The sequence below is a fragment of the Vulpes vulpes genome, chromosome 9, assembly GCF_048418805.1.
Source record: "Vulpes vulpes isolate BD-2025 chromosome 9, VulVul3, whole genome shotgun sequence".
Taxonomy (NCBI): Eukaryota; Metazoa; Chordata; class Mammalia; order Carnivora; family Canidae; genus Vulpes; species Vulpes vulpes.
Window position 1 is genome coordinate 13739524 of NC_132788.1, and position 23603 is coordinate 13763126.

The window sequence follows — 23603 nt, forward strand, 5'->3', positions numbered from 1 at the left end:
TCTGACCCATATTTATACACAAGATTCCTCTTTGAATGCATTCCTTTGTTTGTGAATTTCAAATTACTTAAGTATAATGGCACGGGCACTTATGTTTGACATCCCAATAATGATTCAAGGGCATTGCAAAAACTTGCAAAAACATCTAAGAAGGAGTCAAAGAGTCAATGATTTTAGTTGTCAGTTTACTGAAGTACATTTTTATCATCATCTATTGTCTTCGAGTTCCATAATCCATGCATATTAACTCTACTGATTCAAAGTCCTTGTTTAACTAGAACATGTGCCATTTCCTAACAACGATTGATCAGAACATTTATCACATTGTACAATGACATTTAGAAAACTGAACTCGCAAGGGAATTGCACATTTCCTGTTGCCTTGAAATGCAGTCCTCTCATAACCTTGGGGCTAAAACAAGAGAAACACTGCAATTTCGTCACCTGAGTCCCTACTTATAAATCATTTATTTCATAGACAGAGCTGAAATTGAAAACTTCCTTAAGACAACGCCCTGTGGCTCAGTGGCCTATGCTTTGATAGTTTCCCTGGGTAAAAGGTAGGCACAGATTCCAAATATTTTCAGAATTGCCATTGACCGGACTCCAAAAGCTCTTACACGATCCCTGGAAGACAGCTGATTAAACTTTTAATTCTGCTATTCCAGCTCCTTTCTATGTACTTTAGAAAATAGTCCCATCAGGTTGATATTTCCAAGGTATATAAATAAATAATCACAATTTCTTTCTGATGAATCACACACCAAAATATTGAAATCAACATCCATAGACTTTTTATAATAAGGAAAGTTGTAGTTTTGATGCAAGAGAAGCTGAAGGTGTATATTTTTAAGCGCTCAAAACTCAGTTAAACTGTTCTCTGCATGTTAGCCCAGCTCAAATTGCTCTACTGACACAGAATGTTCTTTATTATTGCTATCCTCCTCATCACAGCTAATCAACACCAAGGGCCTATTGTGTGCCAGGCACTGTTCCTAGGGCCTCCCCCTAGATTTCTGAGCCTCTACTGTTTCCCATCCCCCAAATCAAGGAGCAGAGATGAAAGAAAGTCACAGGTCAAGGCCAAGGCCACATGGTCATGGTAATGACAAGAAAATCCTGCTTCCCACCTCTCCTTTCCCACTCCCCCCTAGAATCAGAAATTTGTTAGAGGAAAAAATTCGCAGTGAAATGCCTCTTTGTGCTCGTTTTCAGTGTGGTGAGAAAATCTTTTTCCTGGAACTTAGAGACATTTTTCCTATTGAAAAGGAAGTTGTAAATGTTGCTGCAGCTCTTGCCCTGTGTGGGTTCTGGCTGATGGCCTCAGAAGCCGTGGCTCTCTGATGTGTCAGTCTGTCAATTTCAGCCACTAACTTCTGACCTTGAATCAGACAAATCTTCACAAAGACGACAACAGAGAAATCATGGCAGGCTGGAAGTCACGAGGGAACCGAGCCAGACCTCACTTACCCCTACCAAACCTTGAGGAGTGACAGCGAGCTGCTTTTCATGCTTTCGACACTCGAAGCCACTCTTCTAGCAGCTCGGGGTCAGGAAACGCATATATTCAGCTGTATTTGGTCTTGAACACGTGCAGGGAAATCGTAAAATAAAAACCTCTTGAAAATCCGTGGAATCTTTTCCAGTTACACCTGGTGCAAATATATCCTTTTAGGATGTATGCCCTCTGAGAACTATTTCACTCGTGGGTTTATTCATTCGACAAATGTAGAGTGAAGCTCCCCTAACGACCAGGCACCCTGTTAAACCCTGAACGTGCACTGTTGAACAAAGATGCTTCTCTGCCTTTAAAAAGCCCAAAGTTGGGACACCTGGGAGGCTGAGCAGTTAAGCTTCTGTCTTTGGCTCAGGGCGTGATCCTGGGGTTCTGGGATCAAGTTCCCCATCAGGCTCCCTGTGAAGAGCCTGCTTCTCCCTCTGCCTATGTTTCTGCCTCCGTTTCTCATGAATAGATAAATAAAATCTTAAAAAAAAAAAAAAAAAAAAAAGCCCAAAGTCGATTTCAGGAAATGCACACGGAAACAGGCAATTATCTGCTTGACAAGAAAGAACTCTGCTGGCAAACGTGCCTTGTTCAGTGGTCTTCAGTAGCAGCCCACCCGTGAGGTAAAGCACACTGCTCACAGGGGTCAGGCTTCCCTGGAGGAAAGTGCTTTGCAAGTATAAAGCCCCATACAGATGTGCATCTTGATCATTATTCTTAGGTCACCTCCCATTAGCCAAGAAGACAGCCTTAGAGCACTTTATGCATGGTGGGGTTTTTTTTCTTTTCTTTCTTTTCTTTTTCTTTTCTTTTCTTTTTTTTTTTTTTTTTTTTTTTTTTTTTACATATAATCAATATCTTTTTTAGTCAAAATGATAGAGACAAAAAAAAAGTACAGCTAAGATTCTGACCTCCAGTATCTTCACATGGCCCTTGCAAGCTGTTTTCATAAGCTGTTTTCTGCAGTCAGGAGAAACCCGTATATGCTTCGGTTCGTAACTCCTGTCTTAATCTAGTATTCTGAGGTCACGTGTATTCCACAGGAAAGAGGCTTCTATGTCTCTTCAAAACGAAGGAGTTTTGGAGACTGCCTCACTGAGTTATCCTCAAATAACAGTCTTCCCTTCCTCCTGGTTTCAAATCAGATAACTACAATTAATAGAGGCTAAAATCTACTTGTCCCAATGACATAAGAATGATGGCGTGGTTGCTATTTCCAACCTAGCCTTGCAAGAATGTAAAAGATCTATTAGTAGAGTAAACCGAGTGATGAAATTGCATATGGTTGCATCAGGCCTCTTAAGACATATTACAGTTATTTTTAAAATAGCAGTACTTGGGAGCATACCAGATGTCATTTCTGCTATGACAATGATCCAAAGTATTATGGGTTTGTATCTAACGCGATGCGAGAAGCATATCTACGCATATCTTTAGATACCTGTGAGTGACATGCAGAGTTTCCTATGCTAGTTTCAAAGGCTTGAAGATTTTATTTAAAAAGCCAAAAATTACTCCAGACTTTATGTCCTTCCCCAGGCTGCCACATGAGGGCATTCTTCTCCCAAAATATATGCAAGCAGGTCTTATCCATTGATTTCTACAGAGAAAATATGTGTAAGATTATCTCATAAGGCTCTTTAGCCTGGTAGGGAATGTTTCATTCACGACAGATTCTAACATGATATTTTGTTTTCTTTACTTGACATTTTCTCTGTGAATTCTATAGGGTGCTAAGCAATGGCTTGGATGACAACGAAAGACTGGATGTATTGTTTAAGTAAAGAGTTTTTGTTTTGCTTGTGCTTTGCAATTCAAGTTCCCTAATAAAGTTGGTGGTTCGTTATGTTCTTCCATAGGGCTTTTTTGAAGAAGAGGAAGGTAAAGAGTACATTTATAAAGAGCCTAAGCTGACGGGCCTCTCAGAGATTTCCCAGAGACTGCTCAAGCTCTATGCAGATAAATTTGGAGCAGACAATGTGAAGATAATTCAGGATTCCAACAAGGTAAAGAAAAATAAGTATCCGTGCAAATGTGAAGAATTAACTTTTTTTTTCAACTATATTTGTTAAAGTTTTCATTTTCTGCTTGACTGTGCAAAGTAAACCACCTCAACTATTTTGGATGTTTTACTTGTTTATTGGCTGGCTGATTAGTGTTTTTGTTTTTTGTTTTTGTCAATAACATTATCCGTGTTTATTCAAGTAACTTTTAGGTAATCTTAGAAACAATTTACCAAATTCTCTACTTCTCCCCTAGGTTATTTGCATTTGAACAGCAATCTAAGGGTTAAAGTGATTGAGCCCAATGGTGTAGTTGGAGGAAACAGCAAAACATATTTATTCAGTCATGGAGGTCTTTTAGAGTCATGCCAATTTTGAAATCTGCCCTCTGTGACAGTGGCGGACTTGCTGATTACATTGTATTAACCTGTAAACATCCATTTAACCGCCTCCTGGCTCCATGAAGCAAATGCTTACATCCTCAGATTAGATTACTCAGATTCTTCTCAAATGCTCTCATTCATTTAGCCAACTTTTATTAAGCACCTACTATATGCCAGGCCCAGAGTTAGAAGCTGGAACACACGGAGTCCCACAGTTCACACGGGGTTAAGAAGAGAAGATACATATAGACAGTTCATTAAATAGAGTCCAATGAAGTACCATGGGAGACTTGGCCCAAGCCACACTGAGAAAGCTCAGGGCTCCCTGAACAGCTCACTCTTGGCTGGGCAATGCTTCATGGAGGAAGAATGTCTGATCTGGGAATTGCAGAGTGAGAAGGTGTTTGCTGGAAGCAGAGGGCGTTCTGAGAAGCCCAGCGCAGGCGATGCCAGGGAGGAATGAAGGCAGGGAGCTGTGTTTAGAGTGACAGGTCTTAGAAATAGAGGTTGCACAGAAGAGAATGGCAGAGCAAGGGAGCCGGAAAAGCCGGTTTGTGCCCAAGTGTACAGGCCGCTACTGGGCCACAAAAGAAAAGGTCTTTATTCCTCTGTCCTCTTATACATAACTGGTATTTGGAGGGGTCTGGGCCTGAGACTGCTGGGTCTGGGCAGAAGTTCTCACCATGTGCTCCTCGTTCTCCCCCTTAGCTGGGAAGGTACAATTCCCTTCCCCATGAAGGTGGACAGAACTGGAACCACCCTCATGGTGGCTCTCCTAAATAGGATGCATAGACAGAGCTCCTAGTGGGATGAGAAAAATGTTGAATGTGGTGTGAGACAACTGGAGTCTTCATTCTACCGCAGTACCGCCTACCAGCTGGTGATCCCTCTTGGAGAAACAGGGGGGTCACTCTGAATCTCCTTTATTTTTTTTTAATCTGCAAAGTGGTTACAATTATACTCATGTTACAGTGTAATTTTTAGGAACATTACAAAGAAGTTCTTGAGCTTCCTCGAATCTCTGGAATTGGATAGGCAGCGCGTGGGTAAACAGATGGAGAAAGCTGGAGGAAGTTTGAAAATTCTTCCAGAGATCATTAGAAAAGAGGCCAAGAATCATCTCCTTCAACCTTGAAAAACAGCAAGAGCCATTCCCTGGCTGTTCTTGGGACCTCCGGCCTGCCTCCGCTGCTGTTTGAGAAGCTTAGTCACCACAGCAGATTTAGGAAAGAAACTATATAGGATGATTTACTGCAGATAAGAGAAGGAACTAGAGTAACTGAAAATGAAAACATTTGCAATCATGAGATCAGTGAATCAGTGAATCCACTCAACAGGCCAAGAACCTCCTTCCACATTATAAGCCCAGAGCCCATGGGCCTAGTCTAGTTACATGGCTAAATTGTAGGTGGACAAAGAGATATATTTCTACTCTTAAGAAGCTTGTATTTTAGACAAGCGGGGACATTCACTGCAGAAGAGAAAGAAAATCAAAGATGAAACGATGTGCCATAGCCAGGTACTTAGGTTTGGGAAAACCTCAGTTACTTGGAGGGCTGGCTCCATCCGGTCCACCATCTGGCTGCTTGACCACGGGCCATCCACTTACTTGTCCTGTGGTTTCAGTTCACCCAGCTCTGAAATGAGAGGATGGCCTATTTATCCCCAAGGGGTCAGGGTTGGGCCCCTCGGGATGCCGGTTGGTGGAATGCAGAGCTTCCAGCTTGCTCTGAGGAGCACCTGTAGCTCACCATGCCTTCCTGGACCATAATCTGTTAATGCAGGTAAACCCCAAGGATCTGGACCCCAAATATGCCTACATCCAGGTGACCTATGTCACACCGTTCTTTGAGGAAAAGGAAATAGAGGACCGGAAGACAGATTTCGAAATGCACCACAACATTAACCGCTTCGTGTTTGAGACACCCTTTACGCTGTCGGGCAAGAAGCACGGCGGGGTGGAGGAGCAGTGCAAGCGGCGCACCGTCCTGACCAGTAAGTGCCGGGCCTGCCGCTGGCTGCCGTGCAGCCCCCTCTATTTGGGGGGACTCCGTGGATCTCGAGGCATTTCAGCCCTGCAGACAAGTACCTGGTACCTGCTAAACTAGAAATGTTTGGGGGGTGCAATTTCCCCTCCCTTGGGAAGTCAACCAGAAGAGGCACTGTCCAGAGTTACTTTATGCACCTGTTCGCCCTAAGCATTAAGGCCGTAAAAGTCATGGTGGTGTCAGTGTCCTGGGAAAGGCACTCCCAACCTCCCCCTGCTCTCTCCCTGAGCCTGTCCCCAGATACTTCGGGGTTAGCAGTTCGCAGAATTGTGTGCTTGGGGGCCAGATTCTACACCACTCTGGAATTCAGACTCCTCATCTGTAAACTGAATGCAGTGAATGACCCCCCTACATCCCTTCTCGTACCATCTAGGTCTATTCTATGAGCTAGTCATCTTTTCAGTTATTCAACACACATTCGATGAGTGCCTGCTAGGTGCTGAGCACTCTTCTGGGAATTTAAATAAAAGGACCACAATTGTGGCTCTCAAGGAGTTCATGCTCTGGTAGGAAAAAGCCAAGTAAAGCCAGAAATCCAGGTGAGCATAGCAGGAGAAAGAAAGTGGGAATGCACAGGACAGGGATCAAGGAGAAAGAGGAGCAAGGGTATTCTGGACGAATCTTGAGAGATGAGTAGTCCTGGATTTCTCGAAAGATGCATGAATCGCAGAGACCCAGATTATAGGAAACATTCATCTTTGGTAAACTTTTCCAGAACTTTTATCATTAAAAAAAACAATTAGAACAAAACCATTATAATATATGCTATTTTGAGTATATATTGAAGCATTCTTTAGTGTGGTTTAGTGTAGTTTTTATTTGAATTTTAAGTTGTGGGGCAACTATCATCTTTTCAGTGTTCAGAGACTCGAAAGACCTTAATCCAGCCCACAAAATGAGGACTTGTTGGCTAGCCAAGCGTGCAAGAGCAAGCCAGGCAACAGTAGCTGGGCCAAAAGCTAAGAGATATGAGACACCAGAGGAAAAATAACCCACATTTACAGAAATCATGCAGGTGGAAGATGCTGTGTGCAAAAAAAATGATACACGATCGTCTGGACCTTCGGGAGTACCCTGGACTCTTCACTAATTTTTCCTTAATTTTTATCTCTCTTGCATTGCTTCTGTGCAGCAAGTCACCTGTTCCCCTACGTGAAGAAGAGAATACAAGTCATAAGCCAGTCGAGCACAGAACTGAATCCTATTGAAGTGGCGATTGATGAGATGTCCAAGAAAGTGTCTGAGCTTAATCAGCTTTGCACAATGGAGGAAGTGGACATGATCAGACTGCAGCTCAAAGTCCAAGGAAGTGTCAGCGTGAAGGTAAGCATTGTCCTGAGCAGCGACGCACAGGGCCAGTGGAACCCTAGAAAATTTTTTAAAAAGTAGAAGAGACATTTTTCGGTTTGTGATACCATCCAGAAACTTCATCTGAGACTTTAAAAATTTTGTTTCATTGTAAAAACATCGACGATGCCAAACACGAGGAAATAAACCTTTTTTAATTTTAGCCAAAATGAAATTTCTTCTTCCTCAATCCTCCTCTCCCATCTTCTCTGGATAAGCTACGTTCTGTATTCTAAAATCTAACAAATGAAGTGACTAATGGTTAATAAACGTGGCTCTCTCATAAATATCTGCCAGTGAGAGCCTTATGAAAGTGTTCAAAACAATTTTTTAATGTTTATTAATTCATAAGATGTGTGCTGGTATTTATTTGACTGTCAGAGGCCTGAGAGGAAGCAGATGGCCTGTTCACAGTGGGTAATTAAAGAAAATATAACAAACAGACCATTTCTAAAAGTATAAGCAGTATTTAGGAAAACCAACAAGACGGTCTCAGGAGCTTGCAATACTGAGGGGGCTGTTAGCCCCTAGATCTGAAGAGTGAGGGGAGAGAAGAGTGAATGGAAGCAGAGAGGAAGCTGGGACAGCCAGCAGATGAGACAGACAGCCATGCAGCTGCTAGACGGAGGATTCGCAAGGAGGAAACCCCAGGGCCAGAACAACCCCCTGACCAGCTAGGATTGGGGAAAGCCGGGTGAAGCACTCACCTTGGGTACAGAATTTAAGTGGGCATCAAAAAACTCAGCACCCAGGGCACCCAGGTGGCTCAGCAGTTGAGCATCTGCCTTTGGCTCAGGGTGTGATCTTGAGGTCCTGGGATCAAGTCCCACGCCAGGCTCCCTGTGAGGAGCCTGCTTCTCCTTCTTCCTATGTCTATGCCTCTCTCTCTGTGTCTCTCATGAGTAAATAAATAAAAATCTTAAAAAAAAAAAAAAAAAAAAGCTTAGCACGCAAGATAAAATAATATTAATGCAGTATTTTTTTAAAATACAAAATAATGCCAAAAGTTTATAATGAACCAAGTGTTAACATTTTAAGTAAAGGCAGGCCAGTAACCATGCCAGGTGGGACTACACTGGAGCCCAAGGCAAAAGGAAAAATCAGTCGTGCTGATCCTGATATTGGCCCGTTCTCCTCTTCCCCGACTACCTCTCATGTGTGTCCCCCATGGCCGACTCAAAATAGTAATAATAATAAAGCTTTTAAAGCCAGAAGGCCAAAGAAATATTGCTATTCTCCAAATGGGCCAGCTTCCCTCAGCACATAGCTGTGTCGAGGAACGTGGACATTGGATCTGGAGAAGCAAAGGAGAGTATCCGTAATGTTTGCTCATTCTACATGCTGGCAGCCCCTGGCAGGGCATCTGAAGACAGCTCAAATACAGTACTTGCTTCCTTCTTCTCTGGCCCTATGCCTTCCAAGCCCCACAGTCACAGTAGATGAGAAATACTAAAGACCATAGACTCCTCCACGAGTGTGAGCCTACTCCCGTGTGTCGGAGCGTGAATAGGACCTGGCATTGTGCATTCATTCAGCAAATCTGATAAATGCTTCCTCCGACCACAGTCTAGGCCGGACTGTCAAGGAATACAGTCAAACAGCCTTTCCCAGGGTGGCGCGTGTATCACCACTGCCACCCCTGAATGTCTGTTATTAATAGTTAAGTGTCTACTTTAATCTGAATAGAAAAAAAAAATAAGCAGCACATCAAACATTTGATTCCATGGATGTTAAAATTAAATTTATTTCAGTAAATGAAAATGAGCCTAGTTTTCAAAGATATTAAGAATGTAACGTTGCAAGCCGAGTGCAGATGAAAATGTGAAACAATGGGCAAGTGACAGTTTGAAAAGGGGTGGCCGTGAAGTGCAGCACTCAGATGCCTCCTTCAGGAGCTTACTGACCACTGAGTTGAGGGACAGCAGATAAAGACAGGCTCTGTGAGAGGATTTGGGTGCTGAGTGATTGGTGCTACTCCTTCCAGCTCTGGAGAAGACGCCATCCAAGGAGGAGATGGGATCGCCCTCAACCAATTCTCTTCTCCCCATTAGGTTAATGCTGGGCCAATGGCCTATGCGCGAGCTTTTCTTGAAGAGACCAATGCAAAGAGATACCCTGACAACCAAGTAAAACTTTTGAAGGAAATCTTCAGGTAAGTTTTTCTTTGTTGGAATGTTCTAGAGCTCCCTCGGGCAGGAGCCACCTGACCAAACCTCTTGCAGGTGGCAGTCTCTCAGCAGCCTGACCTTGAGCAGCCAGTTTCTAGGGCTAGCTGGTAATTTGCTTCCTGCTGTCTCTGAAGGCAATTTGCAGATGCGTGTGGGCAGGCCCTCGACGTGAATGAGCGGCTCATCAAGGAGGATCAGCTGGAGTACCAGGAAGAGCTGCGGTCGCATTATAAGGACATGCTCAGCGAACTCTCCACAATCATGAATGAGCAGGTAAGACTTGGTTTGAGGCGGCTCAAGCTGCCAGTTCCTAGAAACTGGCCATTATATTCCCAGTGCCAAAAGGACTGTAAATGTCTCTTTTACATGAACACCATGGCACAGAGTTGCTCACTCCTCCATGCACAACGCCCCTTGCCTCTCAAAGCGGAGAGCAGGTTGGGGGGAAATCTATAGGGAGGAAAAAAAAAACAGAAAAGGTGAGAACCCAGGTAATTTCCAAAGTTTTCAGATATGTTCATCCAAACCATTTGAGCTGTTGGCTTTTGAGAATAGATGGAACCCATTAGACAAAGAATATTGGGTGACATTCCACTAGGTTTGCTGCTGCACCTGTCACCCCTGATTTAGGACCTCACAACTCCTCCCTGGCTGTGGGGTGGAGTTCCACAGTCCTGCCACCAGGAGTCTCTGTACTAAGGAAGAACGCCAGGTCTAGGGTGGTGACTTTTTAAGGTGGAGACTGCATCTACAGAGCCTGGAAATTCCTGACGACGTGCAGAATTGAGTAAAATTTAATCCTCTACCCCACCAGCACGTCATCCATGCATCCAGCATGTTCCATAAGGCTGTGCACAAAATCAGGATATTCGTTAATCACAGTACTTTTTGAGATACAGAGAATCAAGAGGTCGAAAGCCAAGTGCTACTCTTTGGCTTCTCAGCATCCATCAACCCTCACACTCGACCTGGACATCTTCTTACTCGTGGTCTCCTCCAGGAGTTAGATGTGCCCTTTACAGAATAATTGACAGGAAAATTTGAATAATCTCCTAACGTGCCCCATGCATAGTAGCCACTCAATAAAATTAGCTCTCCTTCATTTCTTTAAATGGCTTAGCACTAACAACACAAATCACAAAGCATGAAATGTAACGCATGAATATTTCCTTCTGAGTGCATTTCTCATATGTTTCTTTTTTTCTTCTTTTCCATCTCCTTTTACCCACATTTTAAACTCTCCAAAGTAGCTAGGGAAAGAAGCTGGTTAATTGACTTATGTTGGAGATCATTAATCTCCCTGGATAGAATTCCTCAATGAGGGATTATTATTAGTGGTTTGAGACTATTAAAGGGTGATGGGAATTAAAAACTCAAGAGAGGTGCCTTGATTGCATGGGGTAATGATAAATCTGAGAGTGAAACAAAAAGAATAAGCAGTGGATCTTAAAGCTGGAAAAGGTAGTGAAGAAATGCTTGTTTCCAACCATAAATTGCATTCCAACTATAAGTTGCATCCAACTATCAATTGCAATTGAATTGCATTCAATTACCTTGAAACTTTGGGCAAAAAATGCTTTTCTCTTTTTTTCCTGGCAGCTGTGTCGCGGTCCGTGTCTGTACAGCTTCTGTTCCTCTGTGTCTAGTATTTCCCTCAGTACTATAAGCAAAAGTGGTATGTTTTTCTTTCCTTATGTCTACACTGTCCTTTGTGGCCTTCTGGTCTACCTTGCTCTTCCTAATTGTTCACATCCCCCCCAGACACCTTCATAATGGCTAGTGTTCTCTGAGTGTTTGTATAATTAGAACAACTTTATTTTCATTTCAAGATAAGTTGATATGGGGCACCTGTGTGGCTCAGTGGTTGAGCATCTCCCCATAGAGAGTCTGCTTCTCCCTCTGCCTATGTCTCTGCCTCTCTCTGTGTCTCTCATGAATAAATAAATAAAATCTTTTTAAAAAATAAGTCGAATAAAAAAAAATAAGTCGATATAAAAAAAGCTTACCAAATAAAGTTAAAAGCTTAGCTTTTACTTTTTTTTAAGTAGGCTCCATGCCCAACATGGGACTTGAACTCACAATCTTGTGATTGAGAGTTGCATGCTCTACTGACTGAGCCAAACAGATGCCCCAGCAACTTAGCTTTTAAAAAGAACATTCATACTCTAATTTGTAAAATATATTTGACTTTAATTGTATTCAAAACAAGGATTCAGTATACCTCAAATTGCAACAACAAAACAAAGATAAGAAGCAGCTGATTAAGAGGAGAGAAAAATAATTTTTTTCCAGGAAACCTTACTCAAAGAAACAAAGTTCGACTTTGTGCTTCCTGGAAACTGATGCAAAGAAAAGAAATGGATGGATTGCACAGATCTTATTATTCAGTAAAAGAAACAGATCTGTTGGCAGGAAAGATAAATTTTCTCTTGGTCCTGGGAATTTCTCATATTGGTATTCATATATGGTAAGTGACTACAACATACATGATACCATCAAAAAAAGTTTTCCTTAAAAATGATTTACTCTATTATATAGGCATTCTTCATTTCCACCTAGATTAAAATGAAGACAAAGTATTAACTTCTAGCTCTGTAAAAGAGATCCCAGAGGAGAAACTAGTTAATAATCATCAATCATAAGTGTAAAGCATCCTTAGCAAAACTAAGTTATCTAGAGCAAAATTGGCCAATTTCATGACAACCATTGATAAGTGTTATTTGTTGGTTGTAAGGAATAATCTTCTGAAATCAGAAACAGCTAGCCAATGGTTAAGATCTGCAAAGTCCTTAGTATTTTTTTAATGGGTATTTATTCCAGTTCAGATTTACAACAACAACAAAAAAGTGTTTGCTTCTTTTCTCAATTTTTTTTAATGAAAAGGCATCTGGTCATAATGATTGGGTTCAAACTGTAGTGAAGAGGAGAGCAGTAGAATTTTAGCATAATCTTATAATGCATGAACAAGCCATAATCTGTAATGCATGAATACATTCACATACCTTTATACTCATGACATGTTCTGGAAAAAGTTACATATGTAGTTACAGTGCTACAGTGCGGAGACAAATTCTACCACTGAGCTTTTAAAAATACAAATAGTGTTAGACTCTACAGACATAGGAATAAAAAAGAAAAAAACTGAAATACAATTAATTATGCAATTCAGTCCGAAAGTGTCCAGAAAAGTCTTAGCTGACGGGATATCCTGAAACCACCTACTTAGTGAAAGAAACTTCTGTATAAGGAAAGAGAAGCAATAGAATCAAGGGGATGCTAGTGTATAAAATTGAGATGTTGAGATGAAATACTTTGGGTCGCTAAAGTGACAGGTGGACAAGAACTATCTTTATAGGCAGCCAGAATGCCATACTATTTTATAAGTAACCAAAAAACCTTAAAGCCTCCTTTGTTGGAGGCCAAAGTGATACATGTAAGTGGATGAAACATTAATGTAAGATGCTCCTTTGGAGTCTCTTTCAGCACTGAGATGATAGCATGGTGAATTCAATGGCAGTAATGAATCTCAAGTATAAAATACAGAGAAGGGAACAGATCCACTCTGCTATGGTGCCAAGCAGGCAAGATGCAAAGACATATTGCTCTGGGAGTTTCAGATACTCTATGGACACATTATTAACTGATTTATTTAAGCAGAACTCGTGGCATTGATCCTAAGGAGAATTTATTGGCAGTTATAGGATACGAGATGCTTGGTGCTCTGTGCAGACAGAAGTGTTAATCTGTCTTGGAAGAGGGTTAAAGCTAAACCATAACAATATGTGAAGTAAGTGGGAAAAGCTTCGTAACTAGAAATTTGGAATATTCGTGAAGTCTCTTCTTTACCAGAGATTCATTTTAGAAGTGCCTGGGGTTTCTCCTGTTGTTATCATATTTACATATCATTATTTGCACAGATCTGACAGGAAGGTATTATTTACTCACATTAATATTATTTTCAAAGCAAAATCAGGTCCAGGTGTATTTTTTTATTATATTTCCATTCAACGCAAACATTCATTTAAGTGAGCTTTCAGATGTTTCCCTTTGTTGGCATTTTGACAGTATAAATTGTAAAAAATTTCAGAATAACATAAAATTTTGGAATTTGCCAGAAAAGTCCAATCACTTTATGATTGGGTACAATCGTAAAGTCATTATAAATAGACTTATATCTGGTAGTTGAAGAGTATTGGGAAGCTATCTTAAATCTTGCCAAAATGCTTAATGACATGGGCTTGGGAAAAAAAATTCCAGAACTACTCTGATAAGCTCATTTTCAAAAACTCGCAGTGTCCTTTTGGGGAAGAAAAAAAGCACTGTTCTGGGTTTTAATTTTGTGCTTGGCAATATTAACATGAATCTCTCTATTTTAATTGTTTTTTGTCGTGTTGTGTTTTGTCCTGTCAAGATTATGTGCAGGGACGACCCATCAAAGCGCGGAGCGGAGCGAACCTGCCCCCCAGTAGTTAGCAGGGCGCCTCCAGCTCTGCCCACGGTCTCTATCTCACCTAGTGACGAGGTTTGAGGGGAGGTCTGCTACATCAGATGCACCTCAAAGGGAACCTTCTGAATTTTGCAGCTCGTCTTGGGGAAGAGAAAGATTTAATTTATTTGAAATTTTTATAGTGTTAATAATTTTTTTTTACCTCGCTAGCTTGAGAATTTTGCCAGCCTCCGGTATTGCACATTTCTTATGAGTTTTTTTTCTTGAGCAGCGTTGATCAAGCCAAGCTGAATATTTGCCATGAAATTCCAATGAATGTGTAGCTCAAAAGCAAACCCTAAGTTTGCTGTCAGTTACAATATGTTCAATACCAAGTCCTAGTACACATATTTTAAAGGTCAAAGTGAATGTTTTTGTAACATTTAAGCATATTTCAAATGTAAATAGAAGATTGTAAAATATATGGTTTTTACCAAATTTAAAAGAACCTTTTTAGTTAATACTTATGGCAGTGCTAAAATTATATGAATAACATTTCAGATACCATTATATTAAAATATTTGTGTATGTGTACAAAAATGTTGATAAATACTAATCTTTAAAGTTTGTGGAGTTCCTTTATTTGTAATATATGTGCTCTTAAAAGCAATGGGATGTGAAATTATGTAAGTATTTTGTTGTTAATAGAAATAAAAAATACAATTACTTTGCATTTGGTTCCCTTTTGAAAAATGGGTGAGTTGCTACTTAAAAGTGGTTCATCAGACTGGAAGTCTGTCGAATGCAATCCTACACTCACTACTTATGGTGCCTCTTCAAAAAGTCAGGAAAAGGACTCAACCCTCAGCTGGGCAGGTCCTCCAAAGATCAACTAGACGGGCCAGAGCTTTCCAAATTTACATTGCTAGAATGATTGGGGAAGACAGAATGAGTCAGAATCTTGAGAGTTGTGGTATTTCATAGGGCTCTTCACACATATTCCATCTCCATACTCTGTAAACTTGGGGTAGGATTGCATGTTCCTGCCTCTTTTGAATTTAGACGTGACCATGTCACTTGCCTTTGAAATGTGAGCAGAAGTGACGTGTCATTTTCAGGCAGATACTTAAAAGCCAATGAGTGGCTCTGCTCAATCCCTTCTCTGAAGCAGTCACATTGAAATGAAGCCTCCATCAGCCTGAGTCCCCGAGTGACCACAGTGAGCACACACACACACACACACACACACACACACACACACCATTCCCCACTAACCTTGTCAAAAGTTGAGTGAGTAAGAGGTACATTCGGTTACATGAATATCCCAGGATTCAGGGATTGTTTATTACTATGGCATTATGAGCTCATCCTGGCTGAATTGTGACTGGTGTTGAGGCATGTTTGGGAACTGCTAACACATTCCACCTCTCTACCCCTACCCCTCCTACCCCAGCCAACATGGGCAGCAGTGCAGCTGAACTGAGCTGCCTCCGGATGAAGAAGGCAAGCTTGGAAATACCATTTTATATTCACTCTCAGCAGCCATTCCAAAGGTCCAGCCTCCAATTAAGAGACTGGCTGAGTTCATTTTCGCCCTTCAAAAGTCCATTGGCCAGTGTCCACGAAGGCCACAAAGAAGGTAGAGCTTAGGAAACATATTTTAAGTCCTGTGAACACAGAAGTGATAAAATAATATTTTAGAGGAAAACTGATCATTCAAGATTCATATAACTGCTCTTTTCTCAAATAGAGCCTACTGTTTTATTTTTTAAAAAGCCCTGTGATGAGCTGACCTCTGATTCAAAGTATCACTCCCAGCTTCATTCTGACTCCAGCACTCTTGGGTATCCATCTGACTGGGTTAGAATCTTGGTCCTCTTGTCTAATTTCCTAATCATGACTGTCCGAGGAACCCAGGAAGACTCTTCCCCTGCTATGGTTCCCACCCAGTTTCCACCTTTATGCCCAAATCCTTAAGCCCATCCCAACCAATCCATCTCCTAAACCCAAGGACACTGTCAGCAATGGGTTGCCTGTCCAATTCTGAAAATAAAATTTCTAAGGAAGTAACAAAAAATAATGGATCTTTGGGGCAGTTGGGTGGCTCAGTCCATTAAGTGACCAACTCTTGATATCTGCTCAGGTCATGATCTCCAGGTCCTGGGATCCAACCTCCCATCAGGCTCTGAACTTAGCAGGGAGTCTGCTTAAGTATCCACTCCCTCTCCATCTGCCCCTCCCCTCACACTTGTGTGCTCATGTGTGCTCTCTTCCTCTAGAATAAATAAATAAATCTTTAAAAAAATATTTTTACTCTTGTTAAATGCCAAATATTCTAGTTTTTGCATCACAAGTAGCAATAAGTTCAATGGCTTCACTATGGTTTGCCGCCTCAAAGTGGTTTCTAGAGCAAGTAGTTGAAGAATTCATTTATCTGAGAGAGAGCTCGAGAAGGAAAAAGAGAAGCAGACTCCCCATTGAGCAGAAAGCCCAATACAAGTCTTGATCCCAGGACCCCAAGGTCATGACCTACTCAATGGCAGACACTCAACCAAGTGAGCCACCCAAACACCCCATAGAGCGAGTAGTTTAAACACAACTGCTCTAAAGACAATGAACTGAAACCACTCTGCCTTAACAGCCTCAAAACTCCCCCTGCACAATCCCAGAGCCTTGTATCCCTTCCTTCTTTAGACCAGATGGATTAACCGGCTTCTCAAGGACTGAAGCCAACACATAAATGATTTATCTGTGACACGCAGCATCTTCAGGTTTTTTTTCAATTTGATATCAACACTTCAGTATTGAGAGAAATAAAATTCCAGCTTCTTGGTATCTGTTTAAAAAAATCAGGTTCTCTGGTAATGCTGGATTCACAATCCCACATGACAACAATCAGTTAACACTGAGGCACTGCTGTCCTCTTACATGTGCTCTCCAGCTTGCCAGAGTTGGCACCAGGCCCTAACTGACTTATGCCAGATCAGTCCTCTTATTTATATTTCCTGCCTAGACCTGGGCACGTGCAGACCCCTGTTCAGACAAGCTTTTCGTATGTAAGCATAGTGATCAGTAGATGTGGACAGCAGATCATCTGCTTCAGAATGGGACAGGACACAAGTTAAAATGCATATTTCTGAGTTCTATCAAACCTTCTGGAATAGAAATCCCTAGAAGCCATACCCAGCTCCACGTGATTCTTAGGTACACCAGGGTATAAAAACTCCACTGAGTCTTCTAATTACCCCTAAAAATTTACTTTGCAGAAGACGATGCCTTATAAACTAGTGACCTGATTTTGAGTTGCCAGACATTGAATTCTTATTTTATTTTGTTTTTATATGACTTTTCTCAAAATAATCTACAGCATTTTACCCAAATTAATAACTCCTCAAAATAAGCTCAGTAAAGAAAAAAATGATAGTAAATTTCACAGTTCTACAAATGGAATGAATAAAAATAAGACAAGTGGCATCATTTTCATTATTTACCCTGGAAAGTATCCAACACAGAATATGTGGAGCTAGTGCTTGGGCTCAGTCCTGGCTCTGTCCACCATCCATTCATCATCCCACTCAGTAGCTACCTCTCTTTTCACTCTCATTTTAAAATGCAAAATGCCCAGCCTGTAAAAAAAATTAATGTGTCCCTGCAATTTGGGTAAAAATTACCTGACAAATAAGTGCCCATTATCCAAACGCACACAGTATGTCCCTATTCTGTGTTCTCATTCACTTAAAAACCAATATAAATGGGTCAATTAGCCTGTTTCCTTCAGAATGACATATCGTTTTCTGAAAAATGGGGAACACGTTATAGGGAGGTATCAGCTTTCAGAACCCTGAACGTTGTTCTGCAAGATCTTACTGTATTTGCAGATTGATTTCTCATCTTATAGGATAGCCGAACTCCAGACAGATAAAAATCAGTACTCTTATGACCCATTTATAACCAGTTAGGAAATGAAACAAATTTGAAAGCCAAAGTGACAAATGATCCCAAATCACACTTTAAATTTGCTCATATTACAAGTGGTCCCCATGTCTTCCACTCCCACATTTGTATCAGAGAAAAATTATGTATATTTAAAAATAGGTATTATATGCTGAAATGTGATATTTTGTTCAGACAATGATGAAGTACAGGCATGACAAATGTTGAAGATTCTCTTCAGGAAGACCCTTGCCCTCCTCCGAGTTTCTTATCCTGCCCGTTTGCCTATGTGTACCCTTTCTTAGATCCACGATGTTCTGCTCACTTAGGAGGGGAAAAAAAACCATCTTATACTTCCTTCTAACAGAAAGATCCCTTTCCCTTTTCTCCAACCACACAAATCCAGCCCACAGATATTAGGACCAGCTGGATTCACACCTGTGGTGGATGCTATGCTACTACACCAGCTCGATCCTTTTTTTTTCCTTAAGATTTTATTTATTTATTCATGAGACACACACACACACACACACACACACACACACACACACACACAGAGGCATAGACACAGGCAGAGGGAGAAACCTCTGGAGCTGAAGGCAGCACTAAACTGCTGAGCCACCTGGGCTGCCCAGCTCAATCCTTTAGAACTGAGTCACCCATTCTGTCAGCTGCTGATACTCTTGGCAGCTAAAGGCTCTCAAATGAGTCCCTCTGGCCCAAGGTCACATCATCACCCAGAGGAAGCTCACACTCACAGATTGGTTGACAGTGGAAACTGCAAAGGCCTGGCTTTTTTGCCCCTATTTAAGACAGCTCTGAAAGGCCATCTTGGCTCCCTGGCTCTTAAATGAGAGGCCATTTACAACTACATCACAGTTAAGCAACTCCCCCTGCCCACTCATCCTCTGAAGAGGCTTCCCAAAAGGCATTGTTTCCCAATATGTTTCCTACATGTACACCTCCACATAGAGTGTTTCTTTGGGAATGGATCAACAGTTCTCCAGAAGTTTTGCTCATGACTTGCTCACCTGGATTTCTCATCCTCTGCCCTTCATTGGCTATATTGCCTTTAATCTCCCACTTTCCTTTTCTTAATTATGTTGTCAGTTATCATTTCATGCATCTGTGTGTTCTTTCCAACCATGTCATGCCTTCCTTGAAGGCATATTGTGTCTCAATCTTCTTTGTGGTCTTGGCAGTTCAAACTACTGACCTGCGTTTCAGAGTTCCGGAGCTGCATTCTCAGGGCAGCCCGGGTGGCTCAGCAGTTTGGTGCCTGCCTTCGGCCCGGGGCGTGATCCTGGAGACCCAGGATCAAGTCCCACTTTGGGCTCCCTGCATGGAGCCTGCTTCTTCCTCTGCCTGTGTCTCTGCCTCCCTCTCTTTCTCTCTGTGTCTCTCATGAATAATTAAATAAAATCTTTAAAAATTTTTTTTAATAAATAACTAAATAATAACTCAGATCTAGCTGAAACAGTACATGAGTTACAAAGAACCATACCTGCTAATCATCTGAAGTCTCAACTAGGTATGTCCCTGAGCTAATCCCTTAAACTCTCTAAGAGAGAGACATGATCACCGCTGAACAAATTGTTATGAGAATTAAATGATAAAACAGATATGTGGATACTTTGTTGAGTGTTGTACATATATGTTGTATATTAGCTGCTAGTTAAAAATTTTCAATTATCAATCCTACCAATGCATTCTATCTTCCCACACCATCCCAATGCAATCAGTATCTGATTCTCCTGATTCTCATACAACATTCAAGGTCTGATGGCTACTGAGAGAGCCACATGTGGATAATGCCAAGGAAGAAGCTTGAAGACATGAGAATGTTTATGGGAGGGGGATACAGAATTTTTTAAGAAGGTGAAAAGGAGTTTAAAACATCATAAGAGTTGACATTTGAGAGTTCCCTTCGCATGTCCTTTGAAGCTCCATCCTGATTATGTCCTGGGAATAATGACCATAACCCATGGTCTACTTAGAGAACACAGTCCCATCCTGGCCAGGAGCACATTTGCCCAAGATGGAATATAAATGTTGATTTACCTACGGGTACAGAAGAGGAGCTGCTATGAATAGGGGGCAGACAAGCAGATAAACAAGTTTGGGCTCAGAACCTGGGTGAGTAGGTGTTGTGAGTGAATTACATAGATGAAAAAACACCAACCAAAGAAAGAAATTCCCAATAAAGCTCTAAACTCCTTTACCTTCCCCTTACCCGCTGATATTCCTGTAGGGAGTGCATGTGCTTAGGGATGGGAGGAAGGGAAGAATAATTTGATGGAATGATCATAAATCACAATTCTCAAGAGAAATACTACAGTGAGCACATAAAGTTGATCTTACAGGAATAAGGAGTGAAAGATAAATCAAAACATACCCAAATGGGGTTCACGAAGGTCACTTGGAGAAGGTAATGGTGATTAAGCCTGAGTAATTGAGCAAAGGTTTACAAAGAATAGCTTTAAATAACACTGATGTCAAGGATTCTCCAGAGGAGTCTGCTTGCAATTTTCTTACATCATTAATATTAATATCCAACTATAAAGTTATTTTTTCTTGGATATATTCCTAATGTATAAAGGACATTTGCTTTGAAGCTGATGACTTTGTATTTCATCAAAAGCAATACAACTATAACTACTAAATCTAGTTTTTAAGTTATAAATAAGATAGTGAGTGGTATTTGCAGGATATTTTATTGAACAGAATGGCCCACTGATCGAGCAAGGCTGTTCCATAATACTTGCCTGGAGGTTAGTAAACCCCTTTGGATTTCTAAAGGACTTGCCATCTGCAATGTTATTTTTCCCTCTGAATGAGCAATTTTAAAATAAAATAATAGTAAAGTTCTAGAAATCAATTTAAATCATTTTTAAAGGAAGTTTTACTTTTTCCAAAAGTCAAGTAAACTAGAAATCAAGTCAGAAAGGCCCTGGAGTGTTCTTTGAAAATATTTCCTAGCAGTGACCCAAGGCCATGGCAAGGCCTTTTACCACCTCAGCTCAAAAATATTCCTCTGGATCCAGAGAGTCAAATGGCCCATTACATTCCATGGAGTGGTTTTCAAAGTTCAGATTCTCCTGAACAGCTGAGCGAAACAGACATTGACTCTCTTAGGTTTATTGAATTAGTTATTCCTAAACTAGAGGATCTGGGAAGTGTGTGCCCCCCCCCCCCATTCTGCCTTTCACACTTAGAAAAGCTGAAAATAGGATTCCTTTCTAGAAAGAAACTGTTCCCATTAGGATTTTAAGCTCAAGAGTTGCAAATGATGGTGCAAAATGATCTTTATTCTACCTTTAAAAGATCCTGGTTCAGATACCAGATATTTATAGTTACTACGAGGCAAAGTAGAGAAAAAACAGTAACAGGCTTATGAAACCAGTATTCACTGCCTCCTATAGCGTAATTTGCCTGTGTAACTGTGCAGAGTCAGTGACTGTTAAAAGAAGTGGAGATTCTTTCCCTGTCTTTCTTTCCTATCTTACTGTTGTCCTGCTTGCAATGAGTCAGAGCCCCAAGAGGGGATGGGTAGGTGCCACTCCCCAGAAATGGGGATTTCCTAACATCATACATTTGGCAAGAAGGAAATGAGATGTTTAAAAAATTCATGAAACGCAAATGAGTCTAGCCCAGCAAAGTAAGCCAACACTTCCCTGACTCCCAGGCAGATCACTGGCCCTCGGGAGTCTGAGGTTTTCCATTTGCAAAAGCTCCCATTTGATGAAGCATCTGTTTGTTGCTGGGGGATATCATGGCAACATTATTTTATATCTCTAAAAATAACTTCCATTTGCCATTATTCATTAAATTAGAAGTACATCATTAAAAGTTAGGTTTTCAAATCAAGCTCTCCGTAACATAACAAGATGCCTTGGTTTGAAGAATGGGCTTTAATATTTTGGTCACTACTGATTTTTCCAGTTTCATCAAATGGGCAGCTTTTCTAATCCTTTCAAGAGAAACTGAAAAAGAGTGACTTTGGCAAAAATGTAGGGCTCCCGGAGGACTGTGCAGCTGCAATCCGTTCCCTCTCCTGGAGGCCACAGAAATAGCTCATGGTTGGAGTTACTGAAAATTGCTCCACCCTTTCACCTCAAAAATAGTCTTGAGTGCAGTGAAAACAAAGCTTCACTTTCTAATTCATTTCATCTCTCATCAGAATTAGCAACTTCGTAGATTATGCATTTGTCATATCAGATGATGTGTCCTTTGAGGTCTAAAAGTTAGCATATTCTCTTTTTTTTTAATTAAGAAGTGCCATTCTCCTTGACAGAATTCCCCACTTTTATTTTCTGTACTGTGACATCTTAACATTTGAATCTGCAATGAAAATCAGACCAGAAAGACTTCCTACCGCAGCCCATTGCCATTGGTCAATGACAAACAGCCTCTCCTGGTCTCACACAGCTAAGATGTTGCACGGTTCTAGAGAAATGAAAAGAGAACTCCATAAGAGGAAACCGAAAACAAGTAGTTGAGTCGAAGCATGAAGATAAAGATGGTATCTTGCAAGTTTCTGCAGTCCAGAGTCCTAGGAAAGCCCCTCTTGTAGAGAAGGGTCTCAACACTCGCTGGATGCGTGAGTGAATGGATGAATAAATGAAACAAAAAGGTATCAAAGTTAGGCTTCCTTGAGCAATTTCATATCGACTAATGACTCTAATTTTCCACTGGATGGGGAAAGTATTAAATCAGAATGTCATAGAGGTTTCAGCCAGGGCCTTGGAGCAGATCTAAAACCCCAGCTCCACCACTAATCTCCTGTGTGATGTTGAGTGAGTATCCTCAGCTTCATCATCTGTAAAATGGTCATGATGAATACACTGACTTCATGGGGTTGTGATGAGGACCAAGTGAAGTAAAGAACAAACAATAGCACACAGGCTGGGAACCATAAGCCCTTGATATCTGTGAGCTAGAAATTCTGGAGAGAAAAAGAAAACTTAAAAATCATGTAAGTCTGCATTGTTACTAGCATCATGATGCAATTTCTAACAAATGTACTCCCATGAAGATACAGAGTTCTCTTTTGGTCACCTATGGCACTTAACCCCTTAACATTTTGAGGTATGACCAAGTGAAATGTTACAGGGTATTGAAAATCTTTAGCTAAAGATGAATTCCTTTGCAATAAATTCAACTTTAAATCAAACTTCTAGAAAACAACTGTACTAAAATTATTTGACAAATAAACATTTCAATACCCAACTTCAATGCAGTATTTTTTGAAATGCCCATTATTTCAAGGATTGATGAAGATCTATAAACTGCAAGATATCTATTAAATATTTGGTTTATGGTTATGGACTTAAGAACTTTAAGTTGCAAGAAATAGCTTAAGAAAAACAGACATACTGGTTTACCTAACAAAAAATTTCAGTAGCAGATCTGGTTTCTAAGATGACTGGATCTTCAGGATTCTATCACACTTCAGCTTTCAGCTCTGACTTTCTTTTTATTGGCCTCTTCTGAGGCAATCTTTTCCTATACTGCTGCAAAGTTAGTCACTAACAAATCCAAGACTAGTTTACCAGTTTAAAAAATGAGTGGAAAGAAAGCACTTTTTCCTAGATATATCAGATTGCCATTCAGTAAATATTCATTATCTCCCCTTTAACTTTCATGAGCACTTTTGATATCGGCATTAGCCATGTGATTTGCTTTGGCTGATGGAATTTTAATAGATATGACTGACATGGGTCAGGGCTGCAATCAGCTCATCCAATGGGACCTGATCTCTTGCATTTTGCCTTTCATAATTAAAGGACTG

The 23603-nt window shown here is 40.8% G+C and overlaps 1 protein-coding gene and 1 long non-coding RNA gene across 31 annotated transcripts in view; one reads left to right on the forward strand and one right to left on the reverse strand.

Annotated features, from left to right (window-relative positions):
* Positions 1-14612, forward strand: part of DOCK10 (dedicator of cytokinesis 10) — a 259737-nt gene extending 245125 nt beyond the window's left edge. For 16 of the 30 annotated variants that reach the window (XM_072719388.1, XM_072719390.1, XM_072719397.1 and 13 more), the window contains 6 exons: positions 3364-3510; positions 5675-5885; positions 7071-7261; positions 9337-9437; positions 9588-9726; positions 13865-14612. In XM_072719388.1, the coding sequence (XP_072575489.1) occupies positions 3364-3510; positions 5675-5885; positions 7071-7261; positions 9337-9437; positions 9588-9726; positions 13865-13981 (906 nt within the window). In that variant the 3' untranslated portion in view covers positions 13982-14612. Of the gene's footprint in view, positions 1-3363; positions 3511-5674; positions 5886-7070; positions 7262-9336; positions 9438-9587; positions 9727-11052; positions 11129-13864 lie in introns of all 30 variants that reach the window. The other 14 variants (XM_072719383.1, XM_072719401.1, XM_072719384.1 and 11 more) reach the window with 1 other exon arrangement.
* Positions 9725-23603, reverse strand: part of LOC140593828 (uncharacterized) — a 43478-nt gene continuing 29599 nt past the window's right edge. Inside the window, exon 5 of the long non-coding RNA XR_011994137.1 lies at positions 9725-9903. This is a non-coding gene — a long non-coding RNA (uncharacterized lncRNA). The remainder of the gene's footprint in view (positions 9904-23603) is intronic.